The 13,848-nt window shown below is 35.5% G+C and overlaps 1 protein-coding gene across 1 annotated transcript in view; it reads right to left on the bottom strand.

The window, feature by feature from the left end:
* PIEZO2 (piezo type mechanosensitive ion channel component 2) overlaps window positions 1-13,848 on the bottom strand; it is a 487,309-nt gene that overhangs the window by 54,239 nt on the left and 419,222 nt on the right. The window contains exons 29-34 of the mRNA XM_054587349.1: window positions 12,243-12,339; window positions 10,995-11,154; window positions 9,451-9,540; window positions 7,415-7,536; window positions 6,289-6,360; window positions 1,859-1,965 (exon numbers count right to left, since the gene is read on the bottom strand). Of these exons, the coding sequence (XP_054443324.1) occupies window positions 1,859-1,965; window positions 6,289-6,360; window positions 7,415-7,536; window positions 9,451-9,540; window positions 10,995-11,154; window positions 12,243-12,339 (648 nt within the window). The remainder of the gene's footprint in view (window positions 1-1,858; window positions 1,966-6,288; window positions 6,361-7,414; window positions 7,537-9,450; window positions 9,541-10,994; window positions 11,155-12,242; window positions 12,340-13,848) is intronic.

The raw sequence follows: 13,848 nt of genomic DNA, 5'->3' as shown, positions 1-13,848 counted from the left end.
GGAGCAGCTGCACACACCGTACATGGCATGGTGGCCTAGTGAGGAGGTGAGCTGATTTACGGATGAGAAATGGAAAATGATGTCCAATTTAGAAAGATGGAGACTTAACAGGAAGCCAGAAAGGACATGGAGCAAACCGAGTCTTTTATTAGCTTATTTGTAAGTTAACCAGCTTTCTGAGAAAAATTATCATACTTTTTACATATCATAACTGATGCATGCAATCAGATGTGACCCTTTTAAAGTGAGATGTGACTTAAGACAGAACTACAAAAAGGACAGAAAGTAGATGGATATCTGCATTTTCTTGTTCTTTTTTTCAGTAAGCTCTGGTGTCAGCTGAAAAAACAAGAATCAAATAATATGAAATTTGGCTTCTTAGAACTCTTTGTGGAAAAATTTGCCAAATATTTTAAATTCTTATAATTTCTTCATTGCACAATCTATAGAACAGGGAAAAGGCAGATGTAGCAACAGGGGTCTGCTTGTCTAAAAATCTATGGAGCAGAGGGTCACACACCACACATCAGGAAAACATCAAATACCTTTGCAGCTCTGATTAAATACTGAAGAATAGTTTTGGGAAGTTTAATGACAGACTTTGGCAAGGCTAAAATGGCTGACGCAAACTTCCCAATAGCTCTCTACAAAGAAGGACAAAGCAAGAGTAATTAGTAGGAAAAAAAAAACCCCAAAACTAGTAATTTAACATATGACTTAAGTATGAGTTTGTCTTTACAATTACATCACCTAGATTTGAATGTGCCAATCATTGAAGCTAGAATGAAATATGCTCTGCTTATAAGTTAGGAATAAAGAAAATTGTCAATCTTTGCAAGTAATCCATAAAAGTAGTGAAAATGATCGTGGTCTCTCCTTTGCTGCATGATGAGTGATGGTTAGAATAAAAATAAACAAGTCAAGTCATTAGTATTTGACAAGCCAGCTGCACACATGCACACAGTCATCTAGAAATACAGTGAGTTAGCAATGGCGCCAGTGAGAACGCATCAGAGCAAGGTGTCTCTGTGAATAGTTTAGTTCTTCAGTGTCATTGGGAAAATGGGGTGGATGTAACTTGCCAGCTTGAGAAGACCTAGCCAGCAAACTGACAATGGCCTCTTCATGGACATATCATGTAATTCTAGGTATAACAAATGGAAAATGACTCCTAACATGTGGCTCTTTCATGAAATATATATACATATAAATATATATCAAGCTTTCATTCCATATGTATGTCTCCTGAAAAATTATCATGTTTAGGTAGCATTGATTACACATTACTGGGAACACTAAGACTAATGAGGTATATAACTGAGAATGGTACAGCAGGCTCTGAAAAAGAAAAGGCAGATAAACTGAAAAAAAAATCAGAGCTGTGGTTGATATTTTCATTATTTCAATAAATTCTCAAATTTTTAGTAATACAAATAAAACTGATTTTCCAAATGAAGTAACATTTAAATGACCATTTGTTTGAAAACGAAGAAAGTATTTTTTTCATGATCAACTGTTCTACATATCAAAATATAAGTCCATTCAAGCAATCCAAAGCAATGCCAGAGAAGTCTTCTTCATCTCCTACTTGCAACAGAAAGGAAGTTTAATTTTTTGTTTATAGCATCAGAAAAATTTTTGAGGCAAATAAATGAAGACCTGACCAGAACAGTGCTCTTGCATGGTAGGAGCAAGCATGATTAGTTTAATGAGGAATAAATAATTTCAGATGAATATCAGAAGCTTCTGTGAACTATCACGTATGAACATGACAAAAGAAGTCTAGGCTTGCAATCATGGTCTATCAAAAAGAAAATTCAACTAGCAAAATACATGATTTCCCAAATCCCATAGTTACCTGGAAAGCTGACTTTCTTGGAGGTTCTTCATCTTCCTTTTTTAATTCTTCTTCCTCCTCCTCTTCACTATCCGTTTCAAACAAATAATAGTCTCCACTCCTGACCACTAAGCAAAACAAAATATTTACTTATTTCTTGAAAGAGATATGAGATAATCAGGGACTTATTAATGAAATGTCCCCCAAAGATACACATACATTATCCATAAAGGAACCACAGCAAGAGACATTGGTAGGGAGAAAAATATAAGAGATGAAGCGTATTCATTCTGGGCTACACTGTGCGTTATTGGCATGACTGGGTCTATGGAGCATGAGGCCTTGTCTATGCCATGTAAGAGAATTGGCCACTACTGGGTTCATCTGATATTTTTCTTCCTTCTTCATTGTAAATTTTATACAGATGCTTCAGATCAATTCTGCAGCAACCAGTTTTGTTACCAAGGTGACTAAAAATAACTGAAAATTACTTTACAATTCAGCAATTCTGGTCTTTTATACAAGGCCAAAGTAAAGTAGAGGGCTTTATGTTGTCCAAATTGGTCCAAACTGTTGTAGAAAAGCCAATCAAGAAAATGCAGAACTGAGAATCAGTGTCACAACCTTCTACTTCACTTTTTACTGTACAGACCTGGCTTCTTCACACATGACACAAGGGATATAGCAAATATGGCAAGATATTTGAAAAAGGTTTTATTATTATTATTTTTAAAATAGCACATTGTCATGAGGAGGAAATAGGTGGATAGCAGTAAAAAAAGAACACAACCACAATAATGCCACCACCACCCTCTGGCTATTTCTACATGTAGCATGGGACAGACTGAGGCTCAGCAGACAATGGCCCATATGGGTTAGTGCTGGTAGGCTTCTGGTCAACCAGGGGCTCCCCGCACACTTACTGAGGAGATCTGTACTGGCATAAGACACAAAGCACAAGCAGCATAGATTATCCTTGCCTTGCTTAATACTTTCCCTGCCAGAGCATATTGCTGTGCTGAGTTGGGGGCAGATAAAGCTGAATTGTCTAGACATTTAAAAAAATCTGAGGATAAAACTTTTACCAGTTTGATCATTATTTTATGTTCATCAGAGAAAAGAGACCCATCATATATATTTCTGATGTTAAAAGTACTGTACCATCATCGCAGGAAAACATATTAATACTTTTAAGTTATGTTCAAGTCTTCAAATGCTGAATTGTCTTTTGGATGACATAACATGATTTGTTCAGTTATCTTTTGGATTTAAACATTGTGAGGTAATGGAAAACCTTGGCTTGTTTAAAATTACTTGTTTGAATATCATTAAACATGGTCAAAAAGTAAATAATTTTGCCTATAATTTCAGATATATCTGAGGCCTCCATCCATGAAGATGCAGAGTGAATGAATTGGGCCTTATATCCTTGAACAGAAGCACTGTGATTTGTTATTTTTATTTTGAAGAAAGAACCAGGCCCAGAGTACTGGGTCCAGGCCTGAGGAAATAAATGCAATATAACATAAGGTAAGCAAGAACAAACCAAAGTTACAGCATTACATTTGACAGTGAGAAGACCATTAAAGTAATGCCTTCATGTAAGCTCAAAGATTTGCAGGAAAGTTAAATGGACTGTATGTCACATGGTCATTTGGTATTACAAGATTGAGCATTTTACCCTCATTATAGTCTTTAAAATCAACAGTAGCTTAAATCGTATTCAATCATACCTTTTGTAACTTTTATCCATGTGGACACTGTGAGCCCAAACAGTTTTCATTTCATCTCAAGTAGTCGTAACACTGATTTTATCACTTAAAAAACTACGAATTCGTATGTAAGAAGTAGAATTAACACATTAAAAAGAAGAAAAATGTTAAATGTTTTCTATTCTTTTATAAAATGTTATTGAAATACAACTAGGAAAATAACAGAATATTTTCTTTAGTGCTATTTGCTAATAATGAGTAGAAAAGCTTTTACATATTCCTTTGTTAGTTCAGATAGAGATCCTGCCTCCAATCTATGTCTTTAGCTGTATGATGGATGTGGATGTCATTGCTGAACAACTAAGTATGAAAAATGACTTTTAAAATCCCACCCCCAAAACTGGGCCTTTTATTTCAGATATATAACCATAAAGTGAGGCTTGGCATTGATTTAGTACTGAATTGATATGAAGACATACTACACTGAAAAGGAAGGTATCATTGAACAGCAATAATGCAATCATGTGTGCACACATAGTTATGGAAGTGGGAGATTTGTCATCTGTAGTCTATGTTAAGATCTTGAATGCTTACAAATAATATGAACAACAAGACAACATTATTATATTGTTGATGGATTTATACCATGGTATTCCAACTACACTCTTACTTGACACATCTAAGAAATATCTATTTAAAAGTCCAGCAACTTTTAAAGAAATAAGAGTTTTTAATAACGTGCTTCCAGATCTGAAGATACGTTTTATAACTTGTCATAATTTAAAAAATAAACCATATATTCATTCTTTTCCTTCCTTTGAAAGCTTGTAAAGGGAACATATTTTATAGAAAAATTTTAACATCATACTCAGAATCTGATTCCAATCTATGAATTACACACATTCATGCATTATTGCATCATAAGGTATTGTAACAAGGCACATTTAGTTTAATACTAGTATTCAAGAACTTGATATAATGAGGGTGAAATGAATCAGGAAATCTAAAAACAATAACCTTCATAGTAAGTTCTTTAAAAATTAGTCCCAACTTTCAAGATGATTATCAAAGACCATATCCAAATCCTTCGAAATGCAATGTTTAGATGGAAAGGAAATACAACAATGATTGCAATGGGAATTTACCCCAGCTAAAAGAATAAAACATTTAGTATGACACAATTTTGAAATGGATAGGTCTCTCTAAACTAGCAAAGGACCCTTTAAAAACAGAAAGATAGGCATAGTTTACTTGTGACTTGATAGAAATAGGCATATAGTGCAATGCACTGTTAGATTGTTAGCATGACTAACATGTCAATGGACAATAAACTAAAGAGTCGCACAGAACTTCAACTGGGATCTTTGTCTTTTGACTTAGGTAGAAAATAAAATAAAACTCTTTGTAACTCAAGGATTTTTTTCTGCCACAATGCTAAAATTTAATATTTGGAATAAATTTAATTATATTCATGTAACTCAGAAAATTTTGAATTGTTTCATTAAATTGGCTTACTGATTCAAAAAATTATTTCTCAAGTAAGAGCCAATGCCAGATCTAGGTGACACTAACAATTAGTTATGGGAAAAGATTCTGATCAACTTGATTTTCTAGTGATTCTAAATATCTCATTAGTAAACCCCCTCCCATCATTGTGTGATGTCATGGGCTTTGGTGATATCCCTAATCTGATTATATTAGCTACAGTTATTGAAACACATAATAAGACATAAAAGACTAAAGATATTACAAGTAATTTTCAAAACAATTAATAATTATTTAATATTCTGATATATTAAAGGAAGGCTAGATTCAATGGATCATTCCATTAAAATACCATTGGCCAATAGTAGGTGATATTTCTTTTGTGAGGAAGAACAAATATTGCCACAGAGTTCCATAATTTCTTATTTTTTTATGATCAAACAGTAATTCTACATGGCTATCAAGTTCTGCTTTTCAAAAACTGTTTTCTGATTTTGCGCTTAATTGGTCGTGTCTGAGCTGCAGGTGGCTCTGAGGCCACATCCTGGGAACTGAATTTGAAATGTAGTTTCAGAGCCTTTCTGACAATACGGAGGTGGCACAGTGAGAAAGTTCAATGCATATTAAGTTGTCCCCATTATTATATTTAATATATGGGAAAAATCCTTACATGCAAATAAAATCAAAGTTCTGGGAATAAAGGTAAGTTGTCCCCATTATTATATTTAATATATGGGGAAAATCCTTACATGCAAATAAAATCAAAGTTCTGGGAATAAAGGTAGGGGAAGCTCATTGGCATCCATGCCTAGCTCCTTACAAAAAGAGTCACAAACACTTTGAACTTAAAGATTATCCTTAAATCAGAGTCCTAGGAGGGGCAGAAACTTATTTTTAAGGGTTTCGTTTTCAGCCATAAAACAAACACACATCAGCAGAACTCTAGACCTCAGAACAGGATAACATACTAGTCAATTATTCTTCCCTTTCTGAGCCCAGGAATGGGGCTCAAAAATATGTAAACCACATGTTTGGTTTTCTTCAACCAGCATGGTAACCATCTGATTTCTCTGCAAGACTCTGTATACAGGCTCACAGACCCATTTATATCACAATTTTCCTATACTTTGACCCCTATCAAGTCACAAGGATCAAACCATGCATGGAATACATAGGTCACGGGGATGCCTGAATTCTGGTCAAGGATATAAGGGTTAGAATTGATGAAATTGTAAGAGGATCGAGAAAACCTACTGGAAGCATGATCAACCCAAGGCCGCCACCACTGCTTTTTTTTGCCCTTGGCTTTCTGTTTGTCTGCTTCTCCTAAAATAAAATATGTCCAAATATTAATTCTTATAAGTGAGAAAACAAATTCTGAAAACCACGTTTTAAATAACTCAATTGTCAAAATCTAGATAAGTTGCAAAAATACATCAAAGATCAGGAAAATGAACTATACTGAACCTGAAAAGTTCACATGTATTAGCAGTTGATTTCTCAAGGTAAATATTGTGTTCTACTAACATTATGCCACATTTTCATTTTCTTTTTAATAACAGGGCATAGAAGGAAATATAAAAAAGAAGGGATTATCTGTCAAAAATGCATTTCACACTGAATTTTCTATTGAATTAAAAGAAAAAAAGCATCACCCAAAATTTATAGAACAACTTAGTGGCAAATAATTTGTTAAAATGTATATATTCCTATGATCAAAAATTTTTCTTGTAATTATTTTAATACATAGTTGAAAAAATATAACTTTACTGGTGATTAATAAATACTATCATGCATTATTTATTCTTTATTCCTTTTAAATAGAAAAACATGCAAACACCTAGAAGGACTTTAAAATTTAATTGGATATATCTATAAGTAGATATAGTAAATACATAGCTCATCTTAAGTTTCACTGGGAAGCTAATGATTAAACGATATTTTAACTATCATTATTTACATACCACATAAAATATATGCATGCATACTTAGTTTTCATATAAAATTTATAGAAATCAAAGATTACAGTAGATTGCTTATCTGAAAAATCTTCCCTAAAGTAACAAACATTAAGCAAAAATTAAGCAAACATATACCATTTTCTTCAGAAACATGTCTGTGAAACAGAAACTAGGTTATGTGTTGATTAAAGTTGTCTAGCCAAAGAGAACATATTTGTAAAGTCATGAATTCATTAAACATGTACGTTATGAAACAAATAAAGATATCCTTTCACAATGGGAAGATAAAACTTATTAAGTTAAAAAATGCATTGATAATATTGACAGAATGAAAGTAATGTTATTTTATAGCCCTACCCAATTTCATGCTATTTTTCAATATCAAGGTACTTGAATAAGAGGGAAAGGTCTTAACATACTTTCGTCATCCTCTTCAGAGAGTTTTTGGATGTCTTGGCCTTCCCCTGACTCCTGGGTCAAGCTCAGCATCCTCTCCTTACCCTTTTTGTATTTCTGCTGCCTGGCTTTGATGCGGTCCATCCTGTAAGAGACAAGAGCAACAGCAATGTCAAGAACTCGTCTGCAGGTACCATGTGGTCATACTTTGGATTTACACTTTTATGTATGCAGCTAAAAGCATGAACAAAGTAGTATTTGGGACTTGTGAATGGCTTCTTATTAGGAACAGATATCTCCATCTATTTTTTTATATATCCATGTTAATTTCCACTACACAGATGCTAGTCTTAATAATATGAGCAATAATAATCATGCTAAAGTTTGATATGTGATATTTTATGACTACTTACATCTTGTACCATAGTCATTCTGAACAAAGCCTATTATGAAATACAAGTCCTTTGTTATCCCAGAGTTTGCATTTTTATAATATCTGTTTTTCTTACATAATTGTGAACATCAAATAAAGAAATAAATGAATGGGAGAACTGTTTTGAAAATAGCAAGTTACTCCTCAAATGTTCATAAGTCTTTTGTTAGACGATATGCCTCTTCCCTATTTCAAATCTAATCATTTGGTTCTGGAAAAATGTATTATTGCATCTTTAAGTATTAATTTAGTATCTTTATTTTGTCTGCTTATTCAGGAAGTCTAGTCCTGAAATGTTGAGCTCTATTTCCCAAATCTGCCTTCCTGAGATATTTCATTATTTAATTTAGTTATCTAAAATTCTGGATATTTGCACAAGTTTTTAAAATGATTTAAGCACAATTTCTACTTTGTGCATCTAAAACAATATTTTCAGTTTGTCTTTTGCAATGATCATTGTCTTCATTTTTTTTATTCTGAACTTTTATCACTTAAACATATGAAAAAATTCAGTGAAGTGAGTTATAGTAACAGGCTTCACTTATGGGGACACATTCTAAATGTGGGACCAAATTTGTTATTTCTCTAGACTTGATTTAGGTAATTAGAAACAACAAAAGCAACATTTACACACTTTTACACTATATATGTAATATCTTTGTGAAAATAACCATGCCATGGGATAGTGTAATTTAGAGTAGCAAATATTTTTGCATGGATAAAAATAAGGCCAGAATGGAATGAAGAAATTTTAGCAAACTCAGGAAATTTTTCTTCAGGGAAGTGGCTAGACTTTGAATTCTAGGCCATAAGCTCTTAAACATTAAGGGCTGCCAATCCTCAGAAGTTGCATTCATTGCTGGAAGTTTCACTCTAAAAAATTGTTTACAGTGTGCTTTAAAAAAATTAGAATTCTCAAATCCCTTGGGAGCCTTGACTTCTCCAGAATGTTGTGGAAAAGGTCTTGAACTGAATATAAGGAAATGAGGGTTGGAAAAGGTCTTGAACTGAATATAAGGAAACGTGGGTTGTCATATTTCCAGTGCTGCCTCTAGTTAGTTGTGATTTTTAAGTTCTCTAAAATGGTAGGTCATCACTTTCTACTCAAAGAGACTGGATTATGTTATCCCTAAAGATCCTTCCAGAGCCAGGACTCTGCATTTATTTTTTTAACCCACAGATAGAATGATCATTTTCTCCAAGTACCTGGCACTGGGCAAGATGCTGTCTCGTTTACTAACTTGTTTAATCTCCATAAAAACTAAGGTACAATTGTGAGCCCTAATTTAAAACAGAAAATTATAATTCAGAGAGTGTGAATGACTTGCTCAAATTTCCAGAGTAAACAGCCGAACTAAGACTTGACATTTTCCCTACCTAAATTGGCTCCCTTTCTACTATAGTGCAGCCATCTTTTTCTTTTTTGTTTTTAACGACCTCCATTTTCATCCTTTCAGGCATAAGAGTTAATACCTGATGCAAATGTAAATACCTGGGAAGCTGGGAAAGCTAACATGAATAGGTTTTTCAGTGGATTGAGGCTTCTTGAGAGCTGAGAGTGTCTGAGTGGGGTCATACAAATCAATAATGAAAGGAATGGAGGAGAGTAAAATAAAGCATCCTTACTGCCTCTTCAGCTGATCCATTGACTTTTTCTCTTCCTCAATTCTTGCTTTTACAGCCTTTACAATTGTGGCCCGGAAAAGTTCAGCTCCTCTGAAGGAAAATCGGAAACAAAGAGCAAATTACACCTTTATTGTTGTTACTTGCATTACCCTAAAATGATGACTAAAGGTAGAAAACATTTCCTGTTGGGCTGTTGACTGGACTTTCCTGGCTGGGAGTGGGAATTAGAAGGCTCTTTCTAGAAGCCCCTTCCTAGTGAATGAACATGCCGCAACCTCCCCGCCCCCACCACAGCCCAAGAAGGAGGAGCAACTCATACCGTGAGAGATTAGTGAAAATAAGATGGTTTTTGTTTTCTAAGAAAATAAAAGCCATGTGCCCCTCTTCATACCTGTCCCACAGAATGTTATACCTCAGCAAGGTGTTATTCACCTGACTTGATTCTAGTTGTCCCACTAGGGAACATTTGCAAGAAAGTTGAGTTCAGATTGATTTCCTACTCTATAGGCAGAAAAGGGTATGGCGTTAAGGATTCCTTCAGGAGCATGTAAAGTTGGAGTGCAAGCCCCATCAATGGGATTTTCATTCTCTTGCCTCTCTGATTCTATTCTATCTCTCCTCTCCCTTCTTTTTTTCCCTCAAATTTCAAGCCAACTTAAGGGATCCCATAGATCACATCAATCACTCAATATCCTCCATTCTGTCCCATTGTCACAGGCCTGGCAAATTACAAGTCTATAGAATCCCAATGGTGTGTCAGCCCTGTGCTTGGACAGGCTGTTACCAGAGGTACAGAAAACGCATGCCTGGCCAACTATCCACTGCATCGCTCTCTAGAAACTCTTCTTCTCCTCTCTAATGTCTATTTCTAACTTCTTACCCTTTTATCAAATCTTGAATTCTGTCAAAGGCTTTTGACTCCTCATAAATTACCTAGCTTCCTACTTCCCAGAAAGAGCAGGAGCCATGAAACACAATTATTTGCTCAGCTTTCTGCCATTTATTCTGCCCTTTCCTGTAGTGACAAAAGAAGAGGTGATGTTCTCCTGTCTGAGGTCTGCCTGTGCTCAGGTCCCATCCCCACCTGCAGCCTGAGGGATTCCACACTTTCCTTTATTCCTCTCTTCCTGCATTTTCAACCTATCCTCTACTATTGAAATCTGCTCAAAAGCAAGCAAACATTCTCAAATCTTAGATGAAGAACCCATGCACATGCCACAGTTTCCTATTTATAGTCTTCCATCACTGCCCCTGAAGTCAGATGTCTTGCAGTCACTGACTCCAACCCTTTACTTTCAATCTCAGATCACTGGTGTCTGGCTCTGACTCTTACCTGTCAAGTTCACGAATTTCACTGTTTAATTGTCTGGTGTCTCTGAGATGGTACAGCAGGGAAGAAAATCACATACCTAGCCGTTAACACCCTCATCTCAACGGTATTTCTTTTAATACCTAGTCCTCTTCACGGTATTTCCCCCTAAACTTACAAGATCAGGGGCAAAAACTGGAAACAAAGTGAATGGAGTATAAGAAATCTGCCCTACCTTGATGCCAGGATCTGTGAAGCTTTTATATCTGCCACAACATGTAGGAAATAGTAACTCATAAAAACTCTTCTCTGTAGCAGAAGAAAGGCAAAACATATGCTGTCCCAAATAATTCCTGCTTCACCACTGGGTAGTTTACATGAAGAATCATCCTCAGCTGAGGCAAAAAATAAAAAATAATTAAAATTAATATCCATTTTCATTGTCATTTTATACCTGTGGTGTGATCAGTCTTAAGAAATCACACAGGCATGAAAGCAACATTCTGATCCATCAACTCACTTATGAGTTGATTTATTAACAGGCAAAGCCACATACTTTAAATCCAATATGAACATTAATCCATAAGGCTGACCACAGAGTGAACTCTTGGCAATGTAAGGAAGAGGATCAAAGGTTCTTTGCCAAGGAGGGCTCCTGAATATATCCCTCTTTTAGGGAGAAAGGGACCCCCTGACCCCAACTCCCAACAAAGACCATAAAAAATAATGTCTGCATGTCTTAATGTCAGAGGCAATGCTCTGGAATGGGCTCTACCCAGTGGTAGGCAACACAGTAAGGTCTATTAGAAGAAGGAGTCTCAATAACATGACTGATCCTAAATCAAAACAAATCTCCAGTGACTCTTAGTCTTTAGGAAAGTATAGCCTAGATTATCAGCCATAGAAGGGGAGCATGATGTTTAAATTGTCTCCATTCTGGGCACCAATGGAGGACCACGTGTGTGTTGTTGTGGGCTCTGGTGCAAGAGGAAGAAAAATGGAAATGGGATTCTGTTTCTGGCCTGGTGAGAGTATAACTCCAGAAATTCTGCAGCTCTTCCCATTTGTTTCCTGAGTTTGAAGTTCTCTGAGCTTCCTAAGGAGGGAAGAGCCTGGTAGTCAGATTAACGCTGATGACTAAAGACTCTAACTGCAACAACCACAGGTTTGAGCGGGCTTCTCTAAACCTTCCTAACCATAATGCAAAAAGGTTCTGGAAGTTACCACAGGCCACACCCAAATCCAGACCAGCAGGATTTGGGATGCTTGTGCATGACAATCCAAGATGTCTAGAGTAGGAGCACTCCCCATTATGGATAATAGATTCAAAATGCAAGGCAATTCTATAGCCTCCATGTAGGTCAAACTGAACTCCACTTTTATCTCTTTTCTTTACATGTTTTGGCCCAACTTTTCAAGTAGAACAATATAGCGGTCCTTCCTTCTTTGTTCTTCCATTCCCAAATATGCTTTTCATACTTACGCATTTTATAGCCTTTGACTGTGCAGGCTAGGCTGAAAGCCTGGATCAACCAGCAACTATTTTTAACCAATTTTTCAATGTATCCACATGCTCCTATCTGAAAAACAAATGGGAAAGGCAAATTCTGAAACTCTGCACCCAGAAAAAAAGCTTGATGTCTCACAGTCCCAAATGTGCAAGATTTCACACAAGTCTCAGTGCCAGTGATTATGGGAAGTGCTGACCATACCTAAAATTACAATCCCCATGGAGTAGTGCTTCAGGAACACTATCATTTCCTAGAGAAAATTAAGCCCAATGAGTAAAGGAAGAATTTTTAGTGTGATGTTTTCTGCACTTGGAAGCACCTCTCTTTTCAAAGAGGAAATCTTGGATTAGATTTCCTTACCCATTTGTGATAGCAAATGGGTAAGTGCTTGGACCCCAGGACTTTGACTTTGGTACAGTTATTTTCCAGCAAATGACACATATTAAACTTATGCTACTTGCCCGGACATCATCACAAACATAAGCTGCATGATATATAGTTCTTAGAATACAAGCAGAGTATGTGTTTTGAGGCTTTAATGGCCAATTCTCTGGATAAAGAAATCTTTTTGGTTGATTTGCATGTGGTTGTCTTATAACAATGCTTTCTTATCATATGTTAAATTCATATCCTGGGGGGGTGGGGGGAAAGTTTAAATAAACATTAATCATTGCAAGCCAACATGTAAGGGTAATGTCTGAATTATGTATATTTCCTCAGGACATGTGAAATTGGAGGATATAATTAGGATTTGCTCCCAAATCAGCAGTTACCCAGCATTAGTATCCAATAGAACATGCTTTCTGAATTCATATTTTAGTCCTACATAGCCATGCTTTTGTTCAGCTTTCCTATGTTGGTATCATTCTCCCCATTTTTTCTCCCTGGACACACTTCAATCTGTCTTTTAAGTCTCTGATGGGTTTAAACAGCATCACTGCCAAGAAGTCTGTTCCCAACCTATTTAAGCAATATATTAGGTACTCTTTTTTGTTTTATTTTTCTGAATTGTTGTGATAATTAGCCTCAAAAGATCATATTATAATTATAAGTAGGTTGATCTTCCTTTTTAAAAAATGTGAGTTTATTTGGGGTAAAATTTAAGTACTATTTATTTATGGCTCTTCAAGATATAAAACAGTGCCTAGCAAAAAATGTGCAGTATAGGTTTACAGAATAAATGAATGCATGGATTTTGTAAACACATATTTTCCAGGAATGGTTGTAGGGATCAGCTTCTAGTAATGGATCCTTAACTATCATACTGGTTTAGAATGAAATGATAGGAATCTCATATACTCTCCAATAACTCCCAATACTACCCCAAATGTAAAATACTGGTGAGGTAAAATTGACAAATAAAAGTCACTTTTAGTATCAACTAGAAATTAACATTTTAATGGACTGTAGACAAAATAAATTATTCAAATACACATTCATAGTAACACAGACTTGACTTTCCAAGACCTCTAAACACAGCAATGGATTTGCTTCCCTCCACCAAATCAAATGCTTTTACAGTTAAATTGCCTGCCTGGTGAGCTCATCTTTAAGTAGTTTGGAAGGAGAGAAGCAGGA

Source organism: Pteronotus mesoamericanus, unplaced genomic scaffold (genome assembly GCF_021234165.1).
Source record: "Pteronotus mesoamericanus isolate MK-2021 breed Mesoamerican mustached bat unplaced genomic scaffold, CSHL_Meso_final scaffold_118, whole genome shotgun sequence".
NCBI lineage: Eukaryota > Metazoa > Chordata > Mammalia > Chiroptera > Mormoopidae > Pteronotus > Pteronotus mesoamericanus.
The sequence above is the reverse complement of the archived record's forward strand: the minus strand, read 5'-3'. Positions and strand labels throughout refer to the sequence as shown.